Here is a 27837-nt window from a genome sequence, read left to right on the forward strand (position 1 = left end):
TAACAGCACTGGGATAAAATGAAGAGAATTTGGTTTCAGATTCTTGTTCAATAAGCCTGTTCCTCATTTTTAGATAATGAGGATAAAGGTATTACAACCAAATATGGGAAACTGCTTTCTCTTTATTTAAGCATTAGGAAGGAAATTAACTTTGGTCACATATTACCTTAAAAAAAAAAAAAAAGTTCCATTTTACATATTCCTAAATAGATAGGACCAAATGATCAGAGAAAAATTTTCTTCTGTAAAAATTGGCCAATTTTATATTAAAAAAAAAAAACTAACATACAATATCATTCAAATTATATAAAGACTGCTTGGGATCATAGCATTCCAAATACATGACAACTGCAACCCCAACCTAACAGGTGTGAAAAGTATTTGCTCTCATGTTGCTTTGGTCCAAAAGAGTAGAGCTGAATCAGTAAGAGTAAACTAAGTTCCAAATCTTTTGCCAGAATTAATTTAGATTGTTATTGGCAGCAGAAATATCCATGATGAATAGTTCTACTATGAGAAAGTATAATAAAAGACTATTTCCCATGAACACATCACAGTACCAGATAAAACTTTTATAAAAGAAAAACATGAAGAAACAAAAAAAGATAAACAGCTACCACACAAAAAATACTGTTTCCCCTATAACTTTATCTGAAGGGGTAAAAAGGTGATATTAGAGATTGTTGATGATGCTAACATGAAAAGAAGTTGAGTATTGTATTTATTTCTTATTTTATACAACTCTTACTCTTTACAAAAATGGTTATAGTCATGCCCATAAAAGTGTAACCCATGGCATCTGAAAGCAAACACTCTTTGTAATTATTTAAAAGGGCCTTTTTAAAAATTATAATACAAAGGTCTGTGCTCTATAAGCAGTCCTCCACTGTGCATTATAACAATAAGGCTTACTTTTAATACAAAGACTAAGTGTTTGGGAGTTATGAGCCACTGGATTTAACAAACATCATCTTATAGTTGCTTTTTGCATCTTTTTTGTTTTTGGAATCCTCCACTTCATCAGGGTGCTCAGCAGCTTGGAGCTCTTCAGTAGATTCTTCCTTCTCTGACTCTGAATCACTTTCAGAGTCATCTGGACTTTCAGGATCAGGCGAATCATCATCATCGTCATCTCCAGCCACATCACCTTCCCCATCATGATCATCTACCTACAAACATCAACCAACAGCCTGTTAAAAGTATCCAGTACAAAAACTGGAGCAGACCCTCATTTTTGTCTCACTCCCTAGCCATTAAATCAACAGTTTAAGAACAGAGGCTGCCTAGGCAAGAGCTGAGGGCTCAGGCGTCTCCAGCTGTTTCATAAACTGGCACTTGAGTAGGATTTTTGCTTAAGAAAGGGCTCTGAAGACCACCACCACCTTTCCTTCCCTCCCTAGTTTGAAATTAACATTGTCTTCCTGATGGAAACAATACTTTTTTTAAGAATAAGGCAAGTTAACCACTGATTCATGGGAATGCTGAAAACAGTTTTGCATATTACATTATTTTGGAGTAATGAACCAGTAGTTATATGGAACGAGGTGACACAGGAAACAACAGAAAACTCTCCTAATGAGTATTTACATGAAATATTTCATCTAACTTGTGAGTACATTGTCCATGCCTACCTAAAATGTGCCCTAATGGTTCTCTAAGCAGAATGTACATTAAGTTAGTATCAAAAAACATTTCAAAAACTCTCAGTATCTCTTCTCATTATCTACAAAGACCTGGTTTGGCATATAAAAATATTTTAAGTAACTATATAAAGAGAGGTTTCTACATAGGATTCTTGGTTGCTATAGTAATTTAACAGAAATAAGTGATATCAAATTGGAATTATCTTTCCACTTAATGAAAATATGTTAATTACTACCTCACTGAAGCCAAGTCCACAATGTCGTCGATATCTTCCTGATAATTTACTGTCCATACTTTGTTGATATTGAGACTCCAGTTCTTCATTAATTTTCTTGTCTTCTTCCCCTGTATGTCCAGTGTACTTTGATTATGTTTCAGTCAAATTAATAAAAATATTTGATTACACAAAAAACCCATAATACAGATGCTATTATATTTAGGGCTGATTTCTCTGAGTAATTTTACAGTGAATTTTGTGACTGGGTTTATATACCATACGTAGTTTACCTAACAGATAAAATAACTTACTTCTTTAGTAACTACTCAAACTAGAAGCTGTTTTATTAAAGATGAAAATTTTTTCCATGTAATAATTTAAACCAGATAAGGAATTCTCAGAATTGCCTGAAGTTTAGATACTGTAAATATTAATTACTAAGAACTTTGGGTATCATGTTTTAGTTAATATAGTCTAATAATGGTTCTCCTGAAAGTGAAAGTTTCGTCCTAGTCATAGAAAAACACCTCCAACAAACAACAGCTTCTGTCTTTGAACACAAATAATGAAAAGGCACATAATTCTGTTCAGAAAATGGCTAAATAAAATGACCTTGGAATTGGCTCTTCATATGCCTTTCTTTGCGTATCACTGTACTGAACCAATATATCAGGTGACATATAAATATACTTTTAACATATACTCTGTTGCATGTAAGTTATGAAGCGGAATATTAAACAACCATCTATAAACTTACCACCCAAGGACTAAAATATTACCAATACCACTGGAGCTTTCTGTACATGGCCTTTTAATTTGTAAATACAAGAATATAACTTCATATTTTAAAAGAATAAGTGCAACAGTTAAATACATTTCATTCTGCCGAAGTTCAGACGCTTTAGCCTTTTGTAGCAATGCAGATTAATTTGAAGTAATTGTTCAACACCAGAAAAATAAAATGCCTATTAATTTCTAAAATATGCTACATAATCTAGGTCAGTATAAAGTTAATTTAAATGATGTAAGTAAAGGTTTTCTTAAATGTATATGGGGTATTGTGCCCTATTATTAATAATGTCCAAGATCAGGGTCAATATTAAATGGGAGAAAATTTTTCAGCAGACTGAATTCAAATCCAAATTCTAATTCATTTTCAGTTTTTAATTTAAATCCCCCCCCAAATTAAAAGAAAAATTCATTTTTTCAGGTTTTCCAATGAGTTTATGCTCTTCAAAGATCTCAGAGCAAAACTTAGTGAATAAACTAAAAACCAGTACAATATGCCAACTATTAACACTGTATAGTAAATAGTATACAAAATATATGTAAACTCTGGAAACTACAATTGGCAAGATGAGGCATAAAACCTCACTACAATTAAAAATGAAAACAGAAACAAGTCAGTTTCTTGGTTAGAATATCATATTAATGTAAACTCTTTCAAATCCTTCATCAGAGTATATACTGTTACATGATGTATGTAACATGTTTACATATACAACATCTATTTCCAACATGTTACTCATCAGAACTAATCAACAATTATACACAGAAGTTAGAATATCCCAAAATATATGCAAGTATTTCGCATTCCAACTTTAGCACCTCCACTTCAATTATATTTTACCTTCTTACCTGTGCGGAAGTGAGATGTGGATTTGTGATCTCCTATAACAAGACGACCAGTATGTTCTTTCTGTAAGAGGAAGGAAATGTATTAGAATTTGAAACCACAGATTTAACATAATTATTGCCCATGTGCCTGATGCTGAACTTACTTTCTTGCATGGATAGGGATGGGGAGGGGAAACAAAATCAATAAGTAAATTATAGTTATGTCTGAAGGCAGTGTCATTACAATAAACCAAGCAGAGGATGGGGATAGAAAGTATGTAGGTTTTAAACAAGACAGACAGATAACTAGAAAATTGGATCAATTTAAACATTTTTTACATTTAAACATGTCTCAGGTTTTGATGCTTTTGAACTGTGGTGCTGGAGAAGACTCTTGAGAGTGCCTTGGACTGCAAGGAGATCCAACCAGTCCATTCTGAAGGAGATCAGCCCTGGGATTTCTTTGGAAGGAATGAAGCTAAAGCTGAAACTCCAGTACTTTGGCCACCTCATGCGAAGAGTTGACTCACTGGAAAAGACTCTGATGCTGGAAGGGATTGGGGGCAGGAGAAGGGGATGACAGAGGATGAGATGGCTGGATGGCATCACTGACTCGATGGACGTGAGTCTGGGTGAACTCCGGGAGTTGGTGATGGACAGGGAGGCCTGGCGTGCTGCGATTCATGGAGTCGCAAAGAGTCGGACACGACTGAGCAACTGAACTGAACTGAACTATGTCTCAGGTATATATCATGAAGAAAAAGCAAATCAGATTATTTAGCTAAATAAAGATAATGAACAAAATGATAGAAATATAAAAAATAAGAATCATTACTACTTAGCAACAGACCACAAACAGCTAGCTTGTTACTTCTGACTACAAAAAACACTCTTTCACACTATGAAAAAGCACAGAATTTAAAACAATCTAGTTCTATACAACATAAAGATAAATCTAACTCAAAGTTACCAACTCATTAGCTTACATAATTAGTCTCAATTTATCAGTTCCAATCCATTCTTTATGGTTTATACTGAGTTTTGAAACCAAACAGGAGCCTGTGGGGCTCCTGGGCACAGAAACCTTTCTGTGTCCCTCATTTCTTGCTTGTAGGGAAGAGACTCCAGCCTCCGTGACCTTCCTTGAGTTCCAAAGGGCAGATTCAAATAGAGGCTAAACAGAGAAGGGAGGGGATGCAGAGTGAGGAGCAGTCAAGAAACAACAGTGTAGCCTTTGGGCAGGGTCTCAGTTCCACCTCGAGAAATACAAATAACAGAATCTCTGAGTTCTTTACAGAACTAAACCCCATAAACAAATGTAAGATGTTAGCATTCCTCATTCTAGATTAAAGGAAGCAAAGATGCTCTCCAAGAGACCACCTGAGGCCAGATTAAAGGAATCACAGAAACTCACATCACCTGAGGCCAGATTACATCCTGAACACCAATTATAACCCCTACAACAAGGTAATGACAGCAAGCATACACTGAAGAAAGATGCAGCAATTATTCATACTAAAAACAGCCTTCACACCAAAAATATTAGACTCATGGGCTATACAGGGATATTTCCACATAAAAACAACCCTTTAAGACCATAGCAAAAAACTGTTTCTCCTAAAATTATAGAGAAACATAAGTAAAATGAAGAAGCCAGGAATTGCTCCCAATTAAAACAAGAGAAATCCCCTGGACGTGCAATGAAACCTCTCTCCAGTATACTAGACCCCGAGTTCAAAAAGATGAGAAAAATAATAAAGGAGTTAAAAAAGGCTATCAACAAAAATGCAGATCATTATAACTAGAAACTATAAAGAGAAGCCAATTAAAATTAGAAAGAACCTACTGCAACAAAACCTGAGCTAAAGGCAATAAACAGAGAGCTAAACAATGCAGAAGAATAAATAAATGATTTGGAAGACAGAATAATGGAAATCACCCAATCAGAACAGCAGGCAAAACGACAAGTGAAAAAAAAAAAAAAAAAATGAAAGCAATATATGAGATCTGTGGTATAAAACAGAGCGAGTCAATCTACATGTAACAGAGATCCCAGAAGAAACAGAAAAGGGGACTGAAAATGCATTTGAAGAAATGATAGCTGAGAACTCCCCAAACCAAAAGGAAACAGATATCCAGGTACAAGAAACACAACAGAGTACCAAACAAGATGAACCCAACAGACCTATACTGTGACATTATAATTAAAATGGCCAGAGTTAAAGTGGGAATTCTAAAGGCAGCAAGTAGGAGTTCCCTGGCAGCCCAGTGGATAGGATTCCATACTTCCACTGCAGGGGGCCAGGGTTTGATTCCTGGTCAGAGAACTAGGATCCCACACGCTGTGTGGCGCAGTCAAGAGAGTTTACTTACAAGGAAAACCTCATAAGTCTATCAGCTGACTTCTCTACAGAAATGCTGCAGGACAGAAGGGAGCGGCAAGACAAATTCAAAGTCCTAAAAATCCTACAACCTAGGATACTCTACACAGCAAGACTGTTATTTAGAAGAAGAGAAAGAATTTTGCAGACAAGCAAAAACTAAAAGAATACAGCAATACAAAACCTATTCTAAAAGAAATATTTAAAGATCTTCTCTAAATAGAAATGCAGCAAAAACCTATAGGAAAGAGAAAATCACAATCAGAAAACAAATCACTTAAGTAAGCCAGTACCATAGTTTTAAAAAAAATTTTTGTGAAAGCAATGATAATTAAGATGAATAGCAAAAGGCTTATTTAACAGGAGATATAAAAGAAGACAGACATCAAAATCATAAAATATGGGGGAGAGAAGTTAGAAAATGTAGATTCTTACTGGAATGTGCTTGAACCTATGACTACCAGTCCAAAGCAATGAGATAGAATAATGGGTTAAAACCATTTGAAAAATAGGCAAGACTAACAATACTCATATTTATATCCTTAACTCTGTCCTAGGCAACAAGTTGAGGCTGCTTCAGACTGGCAGTGTTCACAGTATTTTCTTAAAAACTCAAGCCGAGGGTACAATCAATGTAAATGTAATTAACCTAGTACATTTCTTTCCTCATATGAGATTTGGCGTGTAACCTGGCAGAAAACATTTTCACATTTCTTAAGTATGAAAATGTTTAAACCCATAAATATTAAGGTACTTGTCCAAATTGTTTGTTTAGTTTTTTCACTAATAAATCTGAAATATGTAATTTTTGCTATAAGAAATTTTATTTTTAAAAAACCTTGAAAAACAGGGTAACTACAAAACAAAAACATACAACAAATTCACAAAAACCAAAAAAACAAGAGAACTCAAACGTAACACAAAAAAAACTATCAAAGCACAACAGGAGGAACAAAAAGAAAGGAACAAAGAGAAATACATTCTCAACTGGAAAAGAAGGTTTGAAATGGCAACACTGAAATGGCAACAAATATCTATCAACAACTACCTTAAATACAAATGTACTAAAATACAATCGAGAGTACAGATTGGACTAAACCAAGAGGATACTACCATAATGCTGCCTACAAGAGACTCTTTAGGGTGAAGGACACACAGATTTGAAATTGAGAGGATGGAAAAGATATTTCATGGAAATAGAAATGACAAGAAAGCGGGGGTAGCAATACCCATATCAGAAAAAACAGACTTTAAGACAAAGTCCATAAAGACAAAGGATACTACAAAATAATAACAGGATCAATACAAGAAAAGGCTATTACAGTTGTTAACATATACACACCCAATATAGGAGCACATAAATGAATAAAAATAAAATACTAACAGACATAGGGAAGAACTGATGGGAATACAATAGGAGACTTTAATATCAGTGGACAGATCTTACACAAAATCAGTGCAACAGATCCTAAATAACACAACACAACAGTTAAGACTCAATTGATAGGCCATAACATCCAAAAAATCAGAATACACATTCTTTCCAAGTGAACATGGATCATTCTCTGGGATAGATGACATACTAGGAAACAGAACAAGCCTTAACTAATTTAAGAGGATAAAAATTATTTCAAGGGTCTTTTCTGACCACAATGGCATGAAACTAGAAATCAATGACAGAAAGAGAAACAAGGAAAAAACAATTATATGGGGACTAAACAACATGGTATTAAAAAAAGCAAGGTGTCAATGATGAGATCAAAGAGAAAATTTTAAAATATCTTAAAGCAAATGAAAACATGGCCATACAAAATCTGTGGGATACAGCAAAAGCAGTCCTAAGTAAGAAGTTGATAGCAATATAGGCCTTCCTTAAAAAGATAAATCTCAAGTAAGTTAACCTACCACCTAAAATATTTAGAAAAACAAAACCCGAAGTCAAAAGAAGAGGGTAAATAATAAAAGATGAAAGAGGGAACAGGGCTTCCCTGGTCCTTCAGATGGTAAAGAATCTGCTTGCAATGCAATAAGAGAGAGTGAAGTCGCTCAGTCGTGTCTGATTCTTTGCAACCCCGTGGACAGTAGGAGCCTACTATGCTCCTCTGTCCATGGGATTTTCCAGGCAAGAGTACTGGAGTGGGTTGCCATTTCCTTCTCTAGAGGATCTTCCTGACCCAGGGATTGAACCTGGGTCTCCCTCATTGTAGGCAGACGCTTTACCATCTGAGCCACCAGGGAAGTCCTTTCAATAAGACCCAGGTTCAATCCCTGGACTGGGAAGGTCCCCTGGAGAAGGGAATGGCTACCCACTCCAGTTTTCTTGCCTAGAGAATTCCATGGGCAGAGGAGCCTGGTGGGCTGCAGTCCATGGGGTTGCAAAGAGACAGACATGACTGAGACTAATAATTTCACTTTTTCACTTTCAAAGAGAAAATAGAGGCTTTTTAAAAATGGGGGAAAAATAAAAATCAACCAAGAGCTGGGTATATTTGAAAGGGTAAACAGAATCAACAAACCTCTGGCCAGGCTCACCAAGAAGAAAAGAGACGACCCAAATAAAATAAGAAATGAAACAGTAGAAGTAACAACTAATATTGCAGAAATACCAAAAAACCTTAAGAGAATACTATCAACAATTATATACCAACAAACTGGACAACCCAGAAAAAATGGACAAGTTTCTAGAAACATACAACACACCAAAATTGAATCAAGGAGAAACATAAAAATTTCAACAGACTGGACACTGGAAGTGAAATAGAATCTGTAACTTAAAAAACTCACTACAAACAAAAATCCAGGAACTGATGGCTTCTGAGGAATTCTAATAAACATCAAAGAACTTATTCCGCTCCTTCTCAAACTCTTCCAAAAGATTAAAGAGGAGGGAAATTTCCCAAAGTCATTCTGTGAAGCCATTACCCTGATACCAAAACCAGACAAAGATAACACACAAACAGAAAATTTCTGGCCAGTATCACTGATGAACATAGACGCAAAAAGCATCAACAAAATACTAGCAAACTGAATACAATAATACACTACAAAGATCAGGCAACATGATCAAACAGGATTTACCCCAACAATGCATGGATTTTTCAGTATCTACAAATCAATCAGTGTGATATGCCACATTAATTGAAGAATAAAAAACTACACGATCCTCTTGTGAATGAAAGATGTGGCCTGCCACACCAAAAAATAAAGGATACTTTGGCCATCAAATCAGCAGCCACCCCCCGTTGTGCACCCTGAGGGGATTTGGGATGGAGAAAAGCAGGATACTGGCCCTAGGTATCTAAGGTGCGTATCAGAGGAGTGATTTCAGCGAGTCCAAACTCATATCTTCCCATTAAATCTTCCCTGAAAAGCATTAAATTCATTAACTTGACATGTCTGGTTTTCCTTAGTTTCTTTAATGAACAGTAATCTTTTGATGTTTCGACTATCTATAGTTTTTGTTGCAAAAATGTCTATATATCCCTTACCTCTTTGGAGCAGTAATTCAGAGCAATATGAGAGGGTGACTTAAGTCCACAGAAAATCTGCCAAATAAAACATAATTCTCAACTTTTAGGTTGTGTATTTTTTCCAGTGGACAGTTTTGGTGACCATGAAGGACACAGAGAAGATGCCCCTCTTTTGTCTGAATGCTATGAGGAACTGAGGCCTTGATACCAATAGAGGCCTATTGTGCTCATCTGTCTCCTCACAGAGTGCAGACGAATTTGGATGAGTGAGTGTCTTTGGGTGAGTCTCTCCCGGTTCCTGATGATGATGAGTTATATTTGGTGGTATCTAACTGGTACCTGGCTCCCCAGTTGAAAGAGAGTGGCTCCCCCTAGTTGAAAGGTACTAAGGGAGCCCAGATGAAAGACCCTGAGAGAAAGTGCCCCCTACCTGAAAGACACTGGGGAACTCAATAGAAAGACATTGGGATTTACTCAACTGAAAACATACTAAGCGGTCTTGGCTGAATGGTTGGGTTAAGAGGCTGACCTGATTGATGTTTTCCTCAAATTGGCTACCTTGATAAGAATCTGTTGGGATAAAAGTGCAGTAGTAAATTTGAGAGAAATTCAACTTTAAAATAGGAAACAGACTCACTCAGAGAAACGAGGAGTGTCAGAAAGCCAACCTCCAACTAATACTACAGCCAGATTCATGTACATACAGAACTTATACCTGCAAGTAAATTAAGGAGTCTTGCCCTGAAAACAACTAAATGGAACTCGTTTATTGTATATGCACTTAAGTTAGAAAAAGTCAGCTTGAAAAAAACCCGAATTCTGATGTTAAAAAACAAAAGCCCTTCTAGGGGGATTTTCATTCATTTTTTCTTCTGTGTCTTTGAGATATAAATGTTTTACCTGATCATCAGGCCTTTTCTTTAGGTGTGTGTGTGTTTTGAGCACTTGGTCTCTGTCATCCAAAAGGTACACATATGGTGCACATTTAGCAGCCAGTCAAATAGACTGAGATTCTGAGCAGTTTTTTGTCTGAATTTACCAACTCACAGGGGCTTTTTGCATTCTTAACATACACTGCATCAGCTTGTTTAGTGAAGGCCTTTACTTTCTTAGACTTATTTCTGAGAATAAACTTTCTGGATCTGTTTAGGTGGCATCATTCACACTCTCTTGTGGAGAACCCTCTTGTGTTATCAGTTTAAGTCACTATTAAGATACATCTCACTAACAACCAGATGATCGATCCTTTAAATTGGAGAAACTTCTAAATATCTAAATTTTTAGAGAGCTCTTATTATAAACAGGATTCTCTGGTGGCTCAGTGGTAAAGAATCCACCTGCCAATGCAGGAGATGTGGGTTTGATCCCTGGGTTGGAAAGATCCCCTGAAGAAGGAAATGCCAATCCACTCCTGTATTCTTGCCTTGGAAATCTTGTGGACTAAGGAGCTTGGCAGGCTACAGTCCATGGGGTTGCAAAAGGGCCAGACATCACTCAGTGACTAAACAACATTATAAATACGTGTTTTCTTGATACCTATGGGAAAAAAAATTAAAAGATGGCGAAAAAACAGTATATAATGGTTAACTCTAAGAACACCCTTAGTTTAACAAACCCAAAAAACTAGTTTGGGAAATCTTATTTTGGTTTCTGCTTCCGCTTAATGGATCTTACAGATGCCGATAAAAGCATTAGAATAATTAATATTAATTAGGTTGATTAATGGAAAAATAAGAAAAAAACCAAAGGGAAAGTCTAGAGACTATTTCCCAACAAGGTAAAAATTTTAAAGGAACTTATCCCAAATGGATAAAGAAATGTTTAGATAAATGATTATTTTAAATGGGATAAATATGTCAAAGGGATTAAAACAAAAGATTCTCAAACAACATTACCTAAGGTTCAATGTGTCAAAGGGATCCTTGCCCCAAAGTACTGGTCCCCAACAATAAAAGACCTCAAAAGCAGGTCTGCTCTATTTACCTCTGTTTTATTTACATATATATATATATACATATACATATATGTATTTAAAGGGTGCGAGAAAATTGCACTGAGATCCTGATCAATAATTACTTGAGGAAATGGGCCAATTTATCAGCTTCAAAGACTGAGAAAAGGGCCTGAGTCACTTGGCTCAACCCCTCACTGAGGACCCCAGAGACTTTTATACAAATTGATAAAATGGTTGGAGGATGAAAGAAAGGAAAGCCTCTAGGACTCCCTGTAAGACTAAGACTTGCTGACTGAGTCCTAATAAAAACTAGAGTCAAAGGTGTTAAAGTTGACAGAACTGAGATGAAAGTTTATAAAAATTGGTATTTATGTTCACCAATATACAGAATGCTACGTAAAAGACAGTTCATAATTGCTTACTTCTTAGTATTCACTAGAAAAGTTTTTAATACAAAATTAAAGCTACTACAAATAATAAAGAAAAACAGTCCAGTATGCTAGAAAAGTAAGATGTGTATTAAGAACAAAAGAATGTCTGAGGATTAGATTTGCATTTTGATAAGAGAAAAGAACGTAACTCTTTCCTAGAAGTGGTTAGTTGTAGATGAGAAAAGAGACAAAATAATATGTGATGGAAGGTTTGTGGGAAAGGAACTTTGAGAAAAGAATTTTGTACGTGGTCAGGACTGACTAAAATTAGATTGAATTACATAAATGGATTTTGCAATTAAAAATAGGCTGGTACATGACTGGATTTGTTTCTTTTCTCTGTTGAAAGAATAAAGTTTTCTTAGAAAACTGCTTTTGACAACAGATTATGTGAGTTTCTTTGCCGGTAGGTGATCTACATTTGCTTTGAAATCTTTTGTCACTGTGTTTAAGTACTGTTTCAGAATGACCTATGATCCTATTTGATCAAGTATTGACAGTATGGACAGACTTCCCAAACATCAAACTCTAAAGTTCTCCTGAGCTCCTACTAACTCTGGGATGCTTCAAAGGGACCTCCTCAGCGAGCAATGTCAAACTAATTAGGCTTATCAGGTATGTTAAATTACTTGAGAAGCATTGTCATGTAATTAGAGATGGACCTTATGTTATATTGTATGGATGCCATTAATAGATATTCCAAAATTTACATGAAATTACTAAAAATCTGAGATGCTGTGGTATAATGTTATCATTATAATTCTACTTATTGTCTTAAAATGTTTTATGTTCACAGAAATACCCAAGTTCCTTGTCAACTACATTGTAGTCAGTTCTTTAACCATGCCATTTTAAGTCCTGTCATTTATGAACAGCCATTGTTTTACTCTAATGCTTTTATAAAATGAAGATCTTCAAGAAGATTCATAAAAAGAACTTTTTAAAAAAATATAAGTTTCTGGTAACTTTTAGATCATATCACTGATTCATGTAAGAAATGACAAAACTCTCATGTAAAACCTGATGACTGCATCTAAATCAATAGGCATTACGTGGGACTGAATGAAATAATAAATATATAACTATGACTTTTGGGGGGAACATACTAGCTTTTCGTCTTTGTTTTCCAGAAAAACTTTTCCTTATTATTCCATGATCTACACGTTGATCAAGTATTCCTTTATAAACAAAAATAAAACATTAATTTTACTCTGTCTTTCTCTGCCATACTATGACCTTATTAATGTTACCAACTATATTAATTATCCTGTCTAGTTTATAAGATTATCTATTTTATTACCCAATGTTTAACCAGGTCTCCAAAAAATTAATGATGGCAAAGTTATTAATGTTACCAACTATATTAATTATCTTGTCTAGTTTATAAGATTGTCTCTTGCATTACCCAATGTGTAACCAGGTCTCCAAAAAACTAATGATGGCAAAGGTCTTAAGACAGTTAATCTCACACTCACACGAGACTCCCTAGCACTGTTGGACAAAATTGGTCACAAAGGGCCTCTCAAATGTTGGTTGAATTTCAATCAAGAGGAAAGAACTATGAATGAAAAATGTAGCCATGTCAGTAAACAAAGGGCACTATAGCCATCAACCTAGCAGCCACGGCATTCACCACTTTGCTCCCGGTAGAGATTCAGAATGTAGAAAAGCAGGATACTGGCCCTAAACACTTAAGATGCCTATCAAAAGAATGATTTCAATGAGTCCAGACTCTTGTACCTTCCCTATGAAGTGTTAAATTCACTAACTTAACATATCGGATTTTCCCTAGTTAACAGTAATCTTTTGACATTCCAACTAATCTGGTTTTTGCTGCAAAGCTGGCTCCTCCCTTACCTCTTTGGAGCAGTTGCTCAGAGCAATCTGAGAGGCTGCCTTCTGGGGTTAAGTACTCAGAAAATCTGCTGAATAAAATAATTCTCAACTGTTATGTTGTGCATTTTTTTCCAACTGAAAATCTCAGTAGATGAACAAAAAACTTTTGCTAAAACTCAACATACATTTATGATAAAAACTCTTCAGAAAGTGGGCACAGAGGGAATCTGCCTCAACATAATAAAGGCCATATATGACAAACCTACAGCTAACATGACACTCAAAGGTGAAAACTTGAAATCATTCCCCCTAACATCAGGAACAAGACAAGGATACCCACTTTTGCCACTTTTATTCAGCATAGTATTGGGAATCCTAGCCACAGCTATCAATAAAAAGAAATAAAAGGAATCCAAATTAGAAAGGAAGAAGTAAAACTGTCACTGTTTGCAGATAATATGATACCATATATAGGAAATCCTAAGGACACCAGCAGAAAACTACTAGAGTTCATCAATGAACTGGGTAAAGTTGCAGACTACAAAATTAATATATAGAAATTGGCTGCATTTCTATACATTTACAATGAACTATCAGAAAGAGAAATTAAGAAAACAATTCCACTTACCATCACATCAGAAACAATAAAATACCAAGGAATAAACCTACCCAAACAAGCAAAAGAACTGTATTGAGAAGCCTAAAAGATGCTAACAGAAGAAACTGAAGACAACAGAAACAGATGGAAAGTATTCTTGAATTGGAAGAATCCATATTGTTAGTGACCATACTTCCCAAAGCTATCTATCAATTTAATGCAATCCCTATCAAATCACCAATGGCATTTTTCAAAGAACTAGAACAAATAATTTTAAAATTTCTGTGGCCCCAAAGAGCCAAAACAATTTTGAGGAAGAATAGTCAGAGGAATCACACCCTCATTTCAGACTATTCTACACAGTTACAGTAATCAAAACTGTATGGAACTGGCACAAAAACATTGATCAAAAAAGATCAAAGGAACAGGATCAAAAGCCCAGGAATAATCCCATATACTTATAGTCAATTAATCTATGATAAAAGAGGTAAGAATATACAACAGAGAAACAGTCTCTTCAATAAGTGGTGCTTGGAAAACTGGACAGCTACATGTATATGAATGAAATTAGAACATTCTCTAACACTGTATTCAAATATAAACTTGAACAGGATTAAAGATACAAGTAAATTGCAGCACTATTTATTTCACCTGTCTCTTAGAGTAATGGAAATAAAACAAAAATAAACAAATGGGACCTAAAAAAACTTGAACTTAAAAGCTTTTGCACAGCAAAGGAAACCATAAGCAAAATGAAAAAACAATCTATGGAATGGGAGAAAATGTTTGCAAATGATGAGACTACCAACACATTAATTTCCAAAATGTACAAATAGCTCCTATAGGTCAATATCAAAAGAAAATCCTGACCCAATCAAAATACAGGCAGAAGATCTAAACAGACATTTCTCCAAGACATACAGATGGCCAAAAGACACATGAAACAATGCTCAACTACAGAAACTCCAATCAAAATTACAAGGAGGTGTCGGGAGCTGTGTTAGGCATTACTGACAAAATGGAGACACTGCCCCAGCCCCCTCTCCTCATTCTGCAGGCATGGACCCGGGATGAAGGAGTTAGGCCTTGTAATTCTGACTTGTTTTTTCCTCTCCTCGGCTGAGTTGACTGAAAAGGAATATTAAGGTGCTTATTGTTCTTGAGAGGAGCATGAGAAGGCACAAAGCCTTCTGCAGCATTGCTCAGAGAATAATTCATAAAGTTAATCATTGACATTTGTTTAAGGACTTTTACAAAAGAGTGTTCCAGGATGAGCACATAGGCCACAGCTTGAGGCCACGGGAGGGATTGCTATCTGAAGCCTATTTGTGAGGAAACTGTTTATGGCAAAGGAGTTTACTGAATTTAGGGCTTAGAAATAATTAAAATAGAAGTTAAAGATTTAAGGAATGTTGTAAAGTTAGCATATTTTACTATACCTTATAGAAGTTAGGAATTTTTAGAGACACTATAGCCTTTTTAAGAGATAGCAAGCTCAGGATGTTAGGGGCAAACAGGATTTAGGAAGATAAGTAGTAAACTGAGGAATGTAGCATGAGTTACAATGTAATCACAAGTTAACTATACGACACATTAGAAGACGTAGATAATAGATGGTAAGGCTGATTCCCAGAGTATCACTGAAGCAGGAACTCTGTTTGAAGAGCAATAATGATTTATGGACAAAATAAATCTGGGTGAGGGGGAACTGAAAATGTCAAACCTCTGACCTAATGCTTTTCTAAAAGTATAAAATAAAATCTTAAACTTGAAATAAATAGGCAGTCCAAGAAAACTGAGAGGCTGTCTCATCGCAGACACTGTTCATCTCTTCAGGTTGAATCCCTGGCTGCTGGAGCTGGACTCCAGCAAGGGGGTCCTCACACTGCTGGAGGGGATGAAGAGAAAAAGGATCCCTCCTATGGTGTTGGTAGGAATGTAAATGGAGAACAGTATGGACATTCCTTAAAAAACCAGAAATAGTTACCATATGATTCATAAATCCCATTCCTGGGCATATATACAAAGACAACTACCTCAAAAAGATATAAACACCCCAATGTTCATAGCAGCAGCATTTACAATAGCCAAGTCATGGAAGCAACCTAAATGTCCATCATTTAGGTGAATGGATAAAGAAGATGTGGTGTGTATACATATATACATATATAATGGAATTATATATGTATACACACACACACACACACACACACACACACACAATAGAATACTGCTCAGCAATAAAAGAAAGAATGAATAATGCCATTCGCAGCAACATGGATGGATCTAGATATATCATAATAAATGAAGTCAGACAAAAACAAATATTATATCACATGTAAAATCTAAAAAAATATACAATGAACTTATTTACAAAACAGAAACCAGACTTACAGACATAGAAAACAAACTTATGGTTACCAAAGGGCAAGATGGGTGAGAGGGACAAATCTGGAATTTTAGACATAAACTCTTATATATAAAATAGACAAACAATAAGGTCCTACTATACATATATAGCACAGGGAACTATATTCAGGATCTTGTAATAAACTATAATGAAAAAGAATCTGAAAAACAGACATAGATGCATAACTGAATCACTCTGCTGTATATATGAAACTAATACAAAACTGTACATCAACTATACTTCAATTAAAAAAAATTACCAACTGAAAAAAATATTGTTCACTAAAATTAGTAGCTCAGTGGTAAAGAGTTTGCCTGCCCTTTCAAGAGACTTGGGTTCAATCCCTAGATCAGGAAGATCCCCTGGAGAAGGGAATGGTAACCCACTCCAGTATTCTTGCCTGCAAAATCCCATGGACAAAGAAGCCTGGGGGGCTACAGGCCATGGGGTTGCACAAGAGTCAGACACGACTTAACAACTCAACAATAACAACAAAACTGTTCATTAAAATTTGACTCTGCAAAGCAATCTTAACCAATCAAGTGTGAAGATATAGATAACAAATCATCCTATTGTGAAATCATGCCACATTCTCCATACCCAGATGATACTCCTGAAAAGCTTCAAGCATTAATGCTTATTGCCCTACATATTATTAGCACAAAAGCAAATCAATAATTAAGCAGATGGCTCCTTTAGATTGCAGAAAATATGTAACAAGATTTGAATATATACAATGGCACCAAGTTATTCTAAGATGATAGCACCCTGTGACTAAAAGATCAGTTATAATCTTTGCTATCAAAGAATTTAATGTATGCTATACCCATTTATCAGTAGCCAAATTTTTTCTTTTTTTTTTTAATTGTTCAATCTCTCCTCCACCTTACTTGCCCCCTCCTGTTTTACTGAGATATAACTGACCACTGGTGGTTAAATTTCATATATTTTATGTTAGGATGTTATTTCAAGGTACTTAAAGAAATTTAATTCTACTAGATTGAGTATACTTCCTAAACTATTACTTTATATATCCTTAGAAAATCTATTTACATGAACCAAGAGAAACTTCAGACTACTTTCTATGACAAATAACAAATTATTGGAAATCTGGACTAATGTAGTATTATACAAATGCTTCCTTTGTATAGGTCCTAACATCTTACATGATCTTTCCATATGCCCAACTCCACTGTTCTAGTCTGGCTAACTCTTAATCCTCTCAGATTCAGATCAATTCTATTTCTGGGAAGCTTTCTTGTGCTGCTAAACAGGAGTTAGCGTCCCTTGTCTGCTGATTTCACAGCATGTGCATAGCTCTTCCATAGTAATTATAATTCTATATTGTCATTATCTGGTATCCTCCAGCAGATGATGACTCCAAACATGTGTTACTGATCTGTGTGATCCCACCCTGCTCCTCCAGGACCTAGGACAGTGCTTGGCATGTATTAGACAGTCAATAGTCACTGGTAAAATGCATGAATGGATTCTCATATGAATAAAAAAAACAAAGGCAAAGGACAGAATTCAAGTTTTTGATAAAGGCTATTCCCTTGGCCACTACTTAAAGAGCTGGACAAGCTATAAAATATGAAAGATTATTCTTTGTAAGATCTACCAAATGGTCTGCCCCGAAGTATCAAATTATTAGGCTAACAGATGGCAAATCACAACTTTTGCCTTTTCTTTCTTCCACAGGAGTCTACTCAAACCAATTTTTTTTTGGCTATATATCTCTAAACACTATCACCCAGTGGTACAGAGAATCCTAGAAGCAGCTTAATTAGGTCAGTTACGGTTACAAAAAACTAAAGTAATCAGGCAGACCTTAAAATGTAAAGTAAAATGGAATCCGAGTGTATTCATTCTTTCTCACTTAACATACACAAAAAGGGCATTATTTTCACAGAAAAGATAAAAATGTATTCTGTCTGATGCTTACCTTTCCTGCTCCCATAAGTCTCAAGAACTTTTGCTTTCTTTCTTCATTACCTAAGTCTGCTGCCTCCCAATTGCTAGATCCAAGCTGGAAAAGAAATAGACCAGTTAATCTTTCCTGTGTAATAATAAATATTAAGAAAACTTAGAGAGTCTACTAGTAAATCCCAAGTTTCTTCCTCCCTCCCACTCCCATCAGTTTTCACTATAAACTAGACTCATTCTTGATTAGGAAGTTAACCACATGTATTATATTCGATTTAAAAAATACTTCTTTTCTGTTACCATAAGGCAAACTCCTTTAATTCTTTTGAAGCCAGAGATCTGGGTTTCAAAAGTTTACACCTATAAGAATTACCTAGAGGGTTGGTTAAAACACAGACTGCTGGGCTGTACCTCAGGAATTTCAGATTTAATACATCTGGGGTGGAGCTCAAGGATTTATTGCACTTCCAACAAATTCTTAAGACATGCTGATGATGTTGACCACACTGTGAGAGCTACTTAGAGCCTTACAGGACCCAAGGGTACCTAATACTTTGAACCTAGAAGGCTGCCACAGCTGTTAACTGAAGTTAAAAACTGGCTATAGTAATATTCTAAAGAACAGTATAACTTCAAGTCAATTAGACCCACTTTTAGTTTCTTTTTTGAACAGTTTCTGTTACTTCTAAGGACTGGTATGTTAGGACTTTTATTCTTTAAGGTCTTCCAAAGAACAGGGAATGTTTACTATTTTTTTTTTTTTTTAAAGAATAGAACAAAACTCATCCTATCTTGTAATTATCAAATGGGTCTATTGAACCTTTATATAAATCTAACAAATATTATGGAATCCTAGCAATATTTTCCCCTACAACTTGAAACAAATGTAAGAATTATTTCATTATAATTCATTAATCATTCCCAATTATGCTAAAAATGACTAAAATAATAAGAAAAGTTATCCCATTGTGTTGTCCAAAGAATTGCATCATCTTTCAAGAAGACATCACCTCTCTGTTGTATGCTTTAGCTTTCTTTGGACACAGTTGAAAATTTTACATTTCTACCCATAATGGCAACTGAGTAAAAAAACCTAGACGGACAGGAGGTATTTCACAACTATTACATGAATTAGAAGATGAATCGGAGAAGGCAATGGCAACCCACTCCAGTACTCTTGCCCAGAAAATCCCATGGATGAAGGAGCCTAGTAGGCTGCAGTCCACGCGGTTGCTAAGAGTCGGACACGACTGAGCGACTTCACTTTCACTTTTCACTTTTCACTTTTATGCACTGGAGAAGGAAATGGCAACCCACTCCAGTGTTCTTGCCTAGAGAATCCCAGGGACGGGGGAGCCTGGTGGGCTGCCGTCTATGAGCTCGCACAGAGTCGGACACAACTGAAGCGACTTAGCAGCAGCAGCAGCAGCATATGAATGCAAAATGAGAAGTAGGGTACACACTCTAACGATAATGGCAAACAACTGCAAAAATCTAAAACTATGAGTTTTTGGATGATGAAATAGTAGATTTCCCCAACCCAGAAGGCAATGAGAGAGAGAATTTTTCTCCAACCTGGAAGTCAACGCAAGACAAAGAAAAAAGACAAAAAAAGAAATATGATACTTTCATCTAGAAAGCCATTCAACAGGCTTCATCTTGCATTACTGCAACAACAGCCTGGACCATCCCATTTTTTCTAGAGAGATATGTAACAATTTAATTTCCTCTTTTATGATATTTGTACACCGAAACTTATTTGATATAGTTTGTAAGTGGACAAACATTAAGGGCTAGTGACTAGAAGGAATACAGAAATGAAAGCATTCACTGATCATTTCAGTTGACTTTATAATCTAAAAATGAAAATGCTGTGTAATTATAGAGCAAAGAAGGGAACCCCGCTTTCTACACAAAACTATGAGAAATGAAAGCGTTTCAAAAAATTTCAGGTTTCTTTTTTGATGATGCAAATGCAAGAATAAAGATAAAGCTAAGATCTATTATAAATAGATCTGATTTTATGTTTCAGTTTCACACATGACAACTGATAAGCGGTTAGCTATATTCAGTTCAGTTCAGTCACTCAGTCATGTCCAACTCTTTGCGACCCGATGAATCGTAGCACGCCAGGCCTCCCTGTCCATCACCAACTCCCAAGTTCACTCAAACTCATGTCCATCGAGTCAGTGCTGCCATCCAGCCATCTCATCCTCTGTCGTCTCCTCCTCCTGCCCCCAATCCCTCCCAGCATCAGGGTCTTTTCCAATGAGTAAACTCTTCGCATGAGGTGGCCAAAGTATTGGAGTTTCAGCCTCAGCATCAGTCCTTCCAATGAACACCCAGGACTGGTCTCCTTTAGGATGGACTGGTTGAATCTCCTTGCAGTCCAAGGGACTCGCAAGAGTCTTCTCCAACACCACAGTTCAAAAGCATCAATTCTTCGGCGCTCAGCTTTCTTCACAGTCCAACTCTCACATCCATACATGACCACTGGAAAAACCATAGGCCTTGACTAGATGGACCTTTGTTGGCAAAGTAATATCTCTGCTTTTTAAAATACTATCTAGGTTGGTCATAACTTTCCTTCCAAGGAGTAAGCATCTTTTAATTTCATGGCTGCAGTCACCATCTGCAGTGATTCTGGAGCCCCCCAAAAATAAAGTCTGACACTGTTTCCACTGTTTTTCCCATCTATTTCCCACGAAGTGATGGGACCAGATGCCATGATCTTCGTTTTCTGAATGTTGAGCTTTAAGCCAACTTTTCCCCCTCTCCTCTTTCACTTTCCTCAAGAGGCAAAATTTTTAGTTCCTCTTCACTTTCTGCCATAAGGGTGGTGTCATCTGTGTATCTGAGGTTATTGATTATTTCTCCCGGCAATCTTGATTCCAGCTTGTGCTTCTTCCAGCCCAGCGTTTCTCATGATGTACTCTGCATATAAGCTAAATAAGCAGGGTGACAATATACAGCCTTGACATACCCGTTTTCCTATTTGGAAACAGTCTATTGTTCCATGTCCAGTTCTAACTGTTGCTTCCTGACCTGCATATAGGTTTCTCAAGAGGCAGGTCAGGTGGTCTGGTATTCCCATCTCTTTTAGAATTTTCCACAGTTTATTGTCATCCACACAGTCAAAGGCTTTGGCATAGTCAATAAAGCAAAAATACATGTTTTTCTGGAACTCTCTTTTTCCATGATCCAGCGAATGTTGGCAATTTGATCTCTGGTTCCTCTGCCTTTTCTAAAACCAGCTTGAACATCTGGAAGTTCACGGTTCACGTATTGTTGAAGCCTGGCTTGGAGAATTTTGAGCATTACTTTAGTAGTGTGTGAGATGAGTGCAATTGTGCGGTAGTTTGAGCATTTCTTTGGCATTGCCTTTCTTTGGGATTGGAATGAAAACTGCCCTTTTCCAGTCCTGTGGCCACTGCTGAGTTTTCCAAATTTGCTGGCATATTGAGTGCAGCACTTTCACAGCATCATCTTTCAGGATTTGAAATAGCTCAACTGGAATTCCATCACCTCCACTAGCTTTGTTTGTAGTGATGCTTTCTAAGGCCCACTTGACTTCACATTCCAGGATGTTTGGCTCTAGGTGAGTGATCACATCATTGTGATTATCTAGGCCATGAAGCTCCTTTTTGTATAGTTCTCCTGTATATTCTTGCCACCTCTTCTTAATATCTTCTGCTTCTGTTAGGTCCATACCATTTCTGTCCTTTATTGCGTCCATCTTTGCATGAAATGTTCCCTTGGTATTTCTAATTTTCTTGAAGAGATCTCTAGTCTTTCCCATTCTGTTATTTTCCTCTATTTCTTTGCATTGATTGCTGAGGAAGGCTTTCTTATCTCTCCTTGCTATTCTTTGGAACTATGCATTCAGATCTTTGCTATTCTTTGGAACTCTACATCAGCGGGCAGACACACTGAAACCATAATCACAGAAAACTAGCCAATCTGATCACACGGACCACAGCCTTGTCTAACTCAATGAAACTAAGCCATGCCATGTGGGGCCATCCAAGACAGGAGGGTCATGATGGAGAGGTCTGACAGAATGTAGTCCACTGGAGAAGGGAATGGCAAACCACTTCAGTATTCTTGCCTTGAGAACCCCATGAACAGTATGAAAAGGCAAAATGATAGGACACTGGAAGAGGAACTCCCCAGGTCAGTAGGTGCCCAATATGGTACTGGAGATCAGTGGAGAAAGTACTCCAGAAAGAATGAAGGGATGGAGCCAAAGCAAAAAGAATACCCAGCTGTGGATGTGACTGGTGATAGAAGCAAGGTCCGATGCTGTAAAGAGCAATATTGCATAGGAACCTGCAATGTCAGATCCATGAATCAAAGCAAATTGGAAGTGGTCAAACAGGAGATGGCAAGAGTGAACGTCAATATTCTAGGAATCAGCGAACTAAAATGGACTGGAATGGGTGAATTTAACTCAGATGACCATTTTATCTACTACTGGGGGCAGGAATCCCTTAGAAGAAATGGAGTAGCCATCATGGTCAACAAGAGAGTCTGAAATGCAGTACTTGGATGCAATCTCAAAAATGACAGAATGATCTCTGTTCGTTTCCAAGGCAAACCATTCAATATCATGGTAATCCGAGCCTATGCCCCAACCAGTAACGCTGAAGAAGCTGAAGTTAAACGGTTCTACGAAGACCTACAAGACCTTTTAGAACTAACATCCCCAAAAGATGTGCTTTTAATTATAGGGGACTGGAATGCAAAAGTAGGAAGTCAAGAAACACCTGGAGTAACAGGCACATTTGGCCTTGGAGTACGGAATGAAGCAGGGCAAAGGCTAATAGCGTTTTGCCAAGAGAACGCACTGGTCATAGTAAACACCCTCTTCCAACAACACAAGAGAAGACTCTACACATGGACATCACCATATGGTCAACACTGAAATCAGACTGATTGTATTCTTTGCAGCCAAAGATGGAGAAGCTCTATACAGTCAGCAAAAACAAGACCGGGAGCTGACTGTGACTCAGACCATGAACTCCTTATTGCCAAATTCAGACTTAAATTGAAGAAAAACCACTAGACCATTCAGGTATGACCTAAATTAAATCCCTTATGATTATACAGTGGAAGTGAGAAATAGATTTAAGGGACTAGATCTGATTGAGTGCCCTATCAACTATGGACGGAGGTTTGTGACATTGTACAGGAGATAGGGATCAAGACCATGCCCATAGAAAAGAAATGCAAAAAAGCAAAATGGCTGTCTGAGGAGGCCTTACAAATAGCTATGAAAAGAAGAGAAGTGAAAAGCAAAGGAGCTATATTCAGAGAATGCTAAATATTTTGGGTATGCATGCGTAGATACATAAGGTGAAAAAAATCAAGAAAATTTGGTTTGTTATGGTTAAATTCTAGAATTTAAGTTATTAGAATTTTTAATAAAATTACTTTTATAATCTTTTCTTCTGAAAATTATTCATAAAAGACCAGTACTCTTGCCTGGAAAATCCCATGGGCGGAGGAGTCTGGTAGGCTGCAGTCCATGGGGTCGCTAAGAGTCGGATACGACTGAGCGACTTCACTTTCACTTTTCACTTTCATGCATTGGAGAAGGAAATGGCAACCCACTCCAGTGTTCTTGCCTGGAGAATCCCAGGGACAGAGGAGCCTGGTGGGCTGCTGTCTCTGGGGTCACACAGAGTCGGACATGACTAAAGTGACGCAGCAGCAGCAGCAAAACAATGATGATCATCCTTCCTGGGCATTGAGAGTTGAAATATGTGTCCCATATTGGACACCCACTTATGGTTCTTCTCAATTCCTTTTGGTGGCATGCTCTTCTGATTCTGGCCATCTAAGTTCCCAATCTTTACTTCTTCCCACCTGACATCTCATATTTTTTCATAGACTAGTTAGTTCTTAACTATTTCTGGCTCAATATAGTTAACTAAAAGAAACCCAAAACAAAAAACAAAGTATTAGTGAAGCTTAAGTTCTGATTCTCACTAAACACTTGTTCTGTGAACCTGATATTTAACTTTTAAGTTTTAATTCTCCATCTGCCCTAAGAGTCTTTTTGAAAGGCTGTCTTAAGAATACCAACACCTGAGAACTGCATAGTGTTTCACAACTTACAAATCACTTTTTATTTATATTCTCTCAAGCGTCCATTTAATAAATAAGGACACTGAGGCAAAGAGGCTAAATGACTTGCTTCCATCCTCTGCTCTTTCCACATCATACTCTGTACATGATCAAATGAGACAGGATATATACAAGTAGTTTATGAACTACAGTTATAAAATATGTAGAATTAATTTTAAATAATTGTCTAAAAAAGCAAAACTTCCCAAAATTTCCTAATAAAAGAGCAAATATCTTCAATGCCTTACATAAATAACCCTATCATCTACAATTTATAATTCTAATTTAAAAAAAAAATCATGAAGTCCTTCCGGTTCTTCTTTCCAGGTCTTCCCATACAGTCAAAAGTACCTTGCTCAAGTGCTGTACTCTGAAAAGCACATGGGTGCCCATACATTCTTAGAGATTCTCCACCAGTTACTAAAGTCAACCTCCCTATTCATCCTACTTCCTAAAAGACAGCTTTCATTTCTCCACTCCAATCAAACCAATGAAACCATTTTTAAGTTGGTTTCATCCTTAATCCACTTATTATAGAACTGCAGTCAATTTACCTCCTCTTCAGTACACACTGTCGTAACGCCTAGAATTTATTTCTACAATTGTCAGCATTTTCTTAGAGTTGGATTCCATGATTTGTTACCCCCAATAAACATGAGGTGAGTGGACAAAGAAAACTGATAATTTTTAAGTGCAGAGGCACATTAGAAACTGTTGACCACTTACATTTTATTTTCTAAACTTAGACATGTATTTTAAAAATTTAAATATGTTTTATTCTTAAAACATTAAAAACACAAGCACTTAAAGATAACCCCCAATTACCAACAAAAATAAAAATATTAAAGAAACTGACTCAAAAATCACTGTCAAGGGACAAGTTACTACTGTATAGCACTAAAATATGGAATTCGACTCAGTCGTGTCTGACACTTTACGACCCCATGAACTGCAGCACGCATTAGCAAAATTTATAGATAATGTGTTAAGGTCCGAGGACCTAATTTTGAACTGCAACTGTAACCATCTCTATTAAAAGGAATGCTTATAGGATTGGAAAAGGTCTTAAAGGTCATGTAGTTTAACCTTACCTCATCAAAAACTGGAGAGATTTAATTATTTAATCACTTTAACTCTGTTAAATTACCTAATATCGCCAAGAGTTTTCTGTCAAAATAAAAGATTATTTCTTTGATCCTATCAAAACAGATGCCTGACATTCTAGCAATCAAGTCACAGTTAAATACCAGGAGGAAAACAGCGTAATGGTTTTTAAAACGGCACTCAGGTTACTCAAAAAGCCTAGATAAAATCCTGATAAGAACTGGCTTACCATATTAACAAGAAAATATCTCAAAGCCAGTTATAGGGAGGAACCGTGGGCACGAATAAATCTCACTATATCTTTACTGATTACTTATCTTTCTGCAGAGCTAAAATCAATTTCCGTAAAGAGCCTTACTATTCTGGACCTAACTCCACCATTTACCTAATGAGGGATGGGTCTTAACGTCATCTCATTTATTACAACTGACGCACCAACAGAGTTCAATGAGTCTTTTACGTTTCGCAAAGTAAAATATTACCAAAGGCACTGAACCGCACTTCAGAAAACAAAGACGTCTACACAATCAGAAATTGACAGCGCTTTAAGTAATCGAAAGTAAACTAGTTATCCTCCCTTCATCATCCTTATCAATAACCTCTCCACCTTCCCCCGCTCCCCAATTTCCCCGTCTACGTTTCCATGGCATTCATCCATTGTATGAGGGACCTAGTTTTACGTTTACTGGTTACTGCAGTGTCCATGACACCGCGCTAGGAACTAGTACAAATACACAAAAGGCCCAGGATAAACACCATAGTTATTCATCTTTGAACTCCCAACATCTGGCACAGCAGTAAATATTTAATAGTTTACTTCAAGGAATGAATGGCCTGCTACTTAAACTGACAACTGTGGGGGGAGGGAGAAGAGCAGTACTTGACATCAAAACTGGATTCTACATCTCAACGTCTCAGGCCTCAGCACTGTGCGCCACTTCTCCCGGTACAGTTCTTCCGTTCAGGACTTTCCTGGTGTACTCTTAATAGTACAGTTAATTTTAACTGTTACCATTACGTTGCAAAATTAATCCCGGCCAGAAAATCTGTCCAAATTTACACGAACATCTCGACTATCACAGGAGGACTTTAAGCCTAAAACCAGCAGGATCTTAACATTTCCTAGTAGAAACATCCATAAAGAAGCTTCAACAGCCCCAAAATGGGGAAACACTTACACCTGACTAAGCTCTTTCACTTCTCGACCATTCAGAATTTCCTTCCTCGATTCCCCTTCCCATGCAGGTCTCTGGCTTTTAGCGAGTAGAACTGTACAAACAGTTCAAGCCTAATTAAGAAAAGAGTACATTTCCCATTCTTCTGGGTCCTCCCCGCGGCCCTCCCCATTCGGGTCACCTCAAGCGCTTCCTCCGTCTTCATCCACCCTTCCCCGCCTATCCCAATCTTGGGTAGGCCTCAACCCGCCACCACTCCGCCATTGTTATTTACATCGTCGTCTGGGGAGGCTGAACGCTTCACCCCGTGAGGATGGGACTCCCTGGCAGCACTCATCGTTGCGGACACCACAACGGGAAAGGTCGAACCCACTCGCCCGTTCTCCTCAGCCGCGACGCCAGCAGCCTGCAGTCTGCCACCGGCCCAAGCAGCAGCGCCACTCCACAAGGCAGAGTCCCTTCGGGCCTTGTCCGCCACAATCGTCACTGCCGCGGGCGCTCGCTACCTTGGCGCACTCTGGGAGTTGTAGTTTCCTGGTTCACAACATACCGCCTGAACAAAGGAGATAGATGGGTGACTAAAACTACAACTCTCAAGAAGCCCAGCGGCGCCGCCAGCGCTGTGTGGCGGGAGTGCCCTCCGAGGCTCCGCCTTCCTCGGCTAGTGGAGGTAGCTTTCCCGCGGATGGGTATGGCGGTGAGCGGCGTAGGAAAGATTCGTTGCTACAGAAAGAGACCTAGTCTGGGTTTTTGCATTTCACTGTGGGACGTTGCCCCTTATACAAATCCATTCGTTACCGTTAAGCACCTAGGTTTAAATGTAATGTTTCAGGATTATAGAACCTCACGAGTAGCCTCAGCCCAAAACAAAAACCTTTCAGGGAAAAAATATGGCTCCTAGCATTTCCCCTGTGGTGCCCTCTCGCTTGTAGTCCATTTCTAAAC

At 37.3% G+C, this 27837-nt stretch overlaps 1 protein-coding gene across 1 annotated transcript; it reads right to left on the reverse strand.

Moving 5' to 3' along the window:
* Positions 1-102: 102 nt before the first annotated feature.
* On the reverse strand, positions 103-27437 carry C15H11orf58 (chromosome 15 C11orf58 homolog). Its single transcript, XM_055548485.1, has 5 exons — positions 27167-27437; positions 18504-18587; positions 3500-3560; positions 1880-1989; positions 103-1169 (listed from the first exon to the last, which is right to left on the reverse strand). Exons 1-5 carry the CDS (start codon positions 27227-27229, stop codon positions 942-944), a joined length of 546 nt encoding a protein of 181 aa, XP_055404460.1. The 5' UTR covers positions 27230-27437; the 3' UTR covers positions 103-941.
* Between the last annotated feature and the right edge of the window lie 400 nt (positions 27438-27837).

This window comes from Bubalus kerabau, chromosome 15 (assembly GCF_029407905.1).
Source record: "Bubalus kerabau isolate K-KA32 ecotype Philippines breed swamp buffalo chromosome 15, PCC_UOA_SB_1v2, whole genome shotgun sequence".
In the NCBI taxonomy this organism is placed as follows: Eukaryota; Metazoa; Chordata; class Mammalia; order Artiodactyla; family Bovidae; genus Bubalus; species Bubalus kerabau.

Bases quoted from the DNA above. Each gene is read 5' to 3' on its own strand.
- C15H11orf58 (XM_055548485.1), bottom strand. From the start codon at position 27,229: ATGAGTGCTGCCAGGGAGTCCCATCCTCACGGGGTGAAGCGTTCAGCC. The intron at 3,561-18,503 runs GTAAGCATCAGA...TTCCTCTTACAG, and splicing joins GACTTATGGGAGCAGGAAAG to AAAGAACATACTGGTCGTCT. The intron at 1,990-3,499 runs GTAAGAAGGTAA...CTGGACATACAG, and splicing joins CACATCTCACTTCCGCACAG to GGGAAGAAGACAAGAAAATT.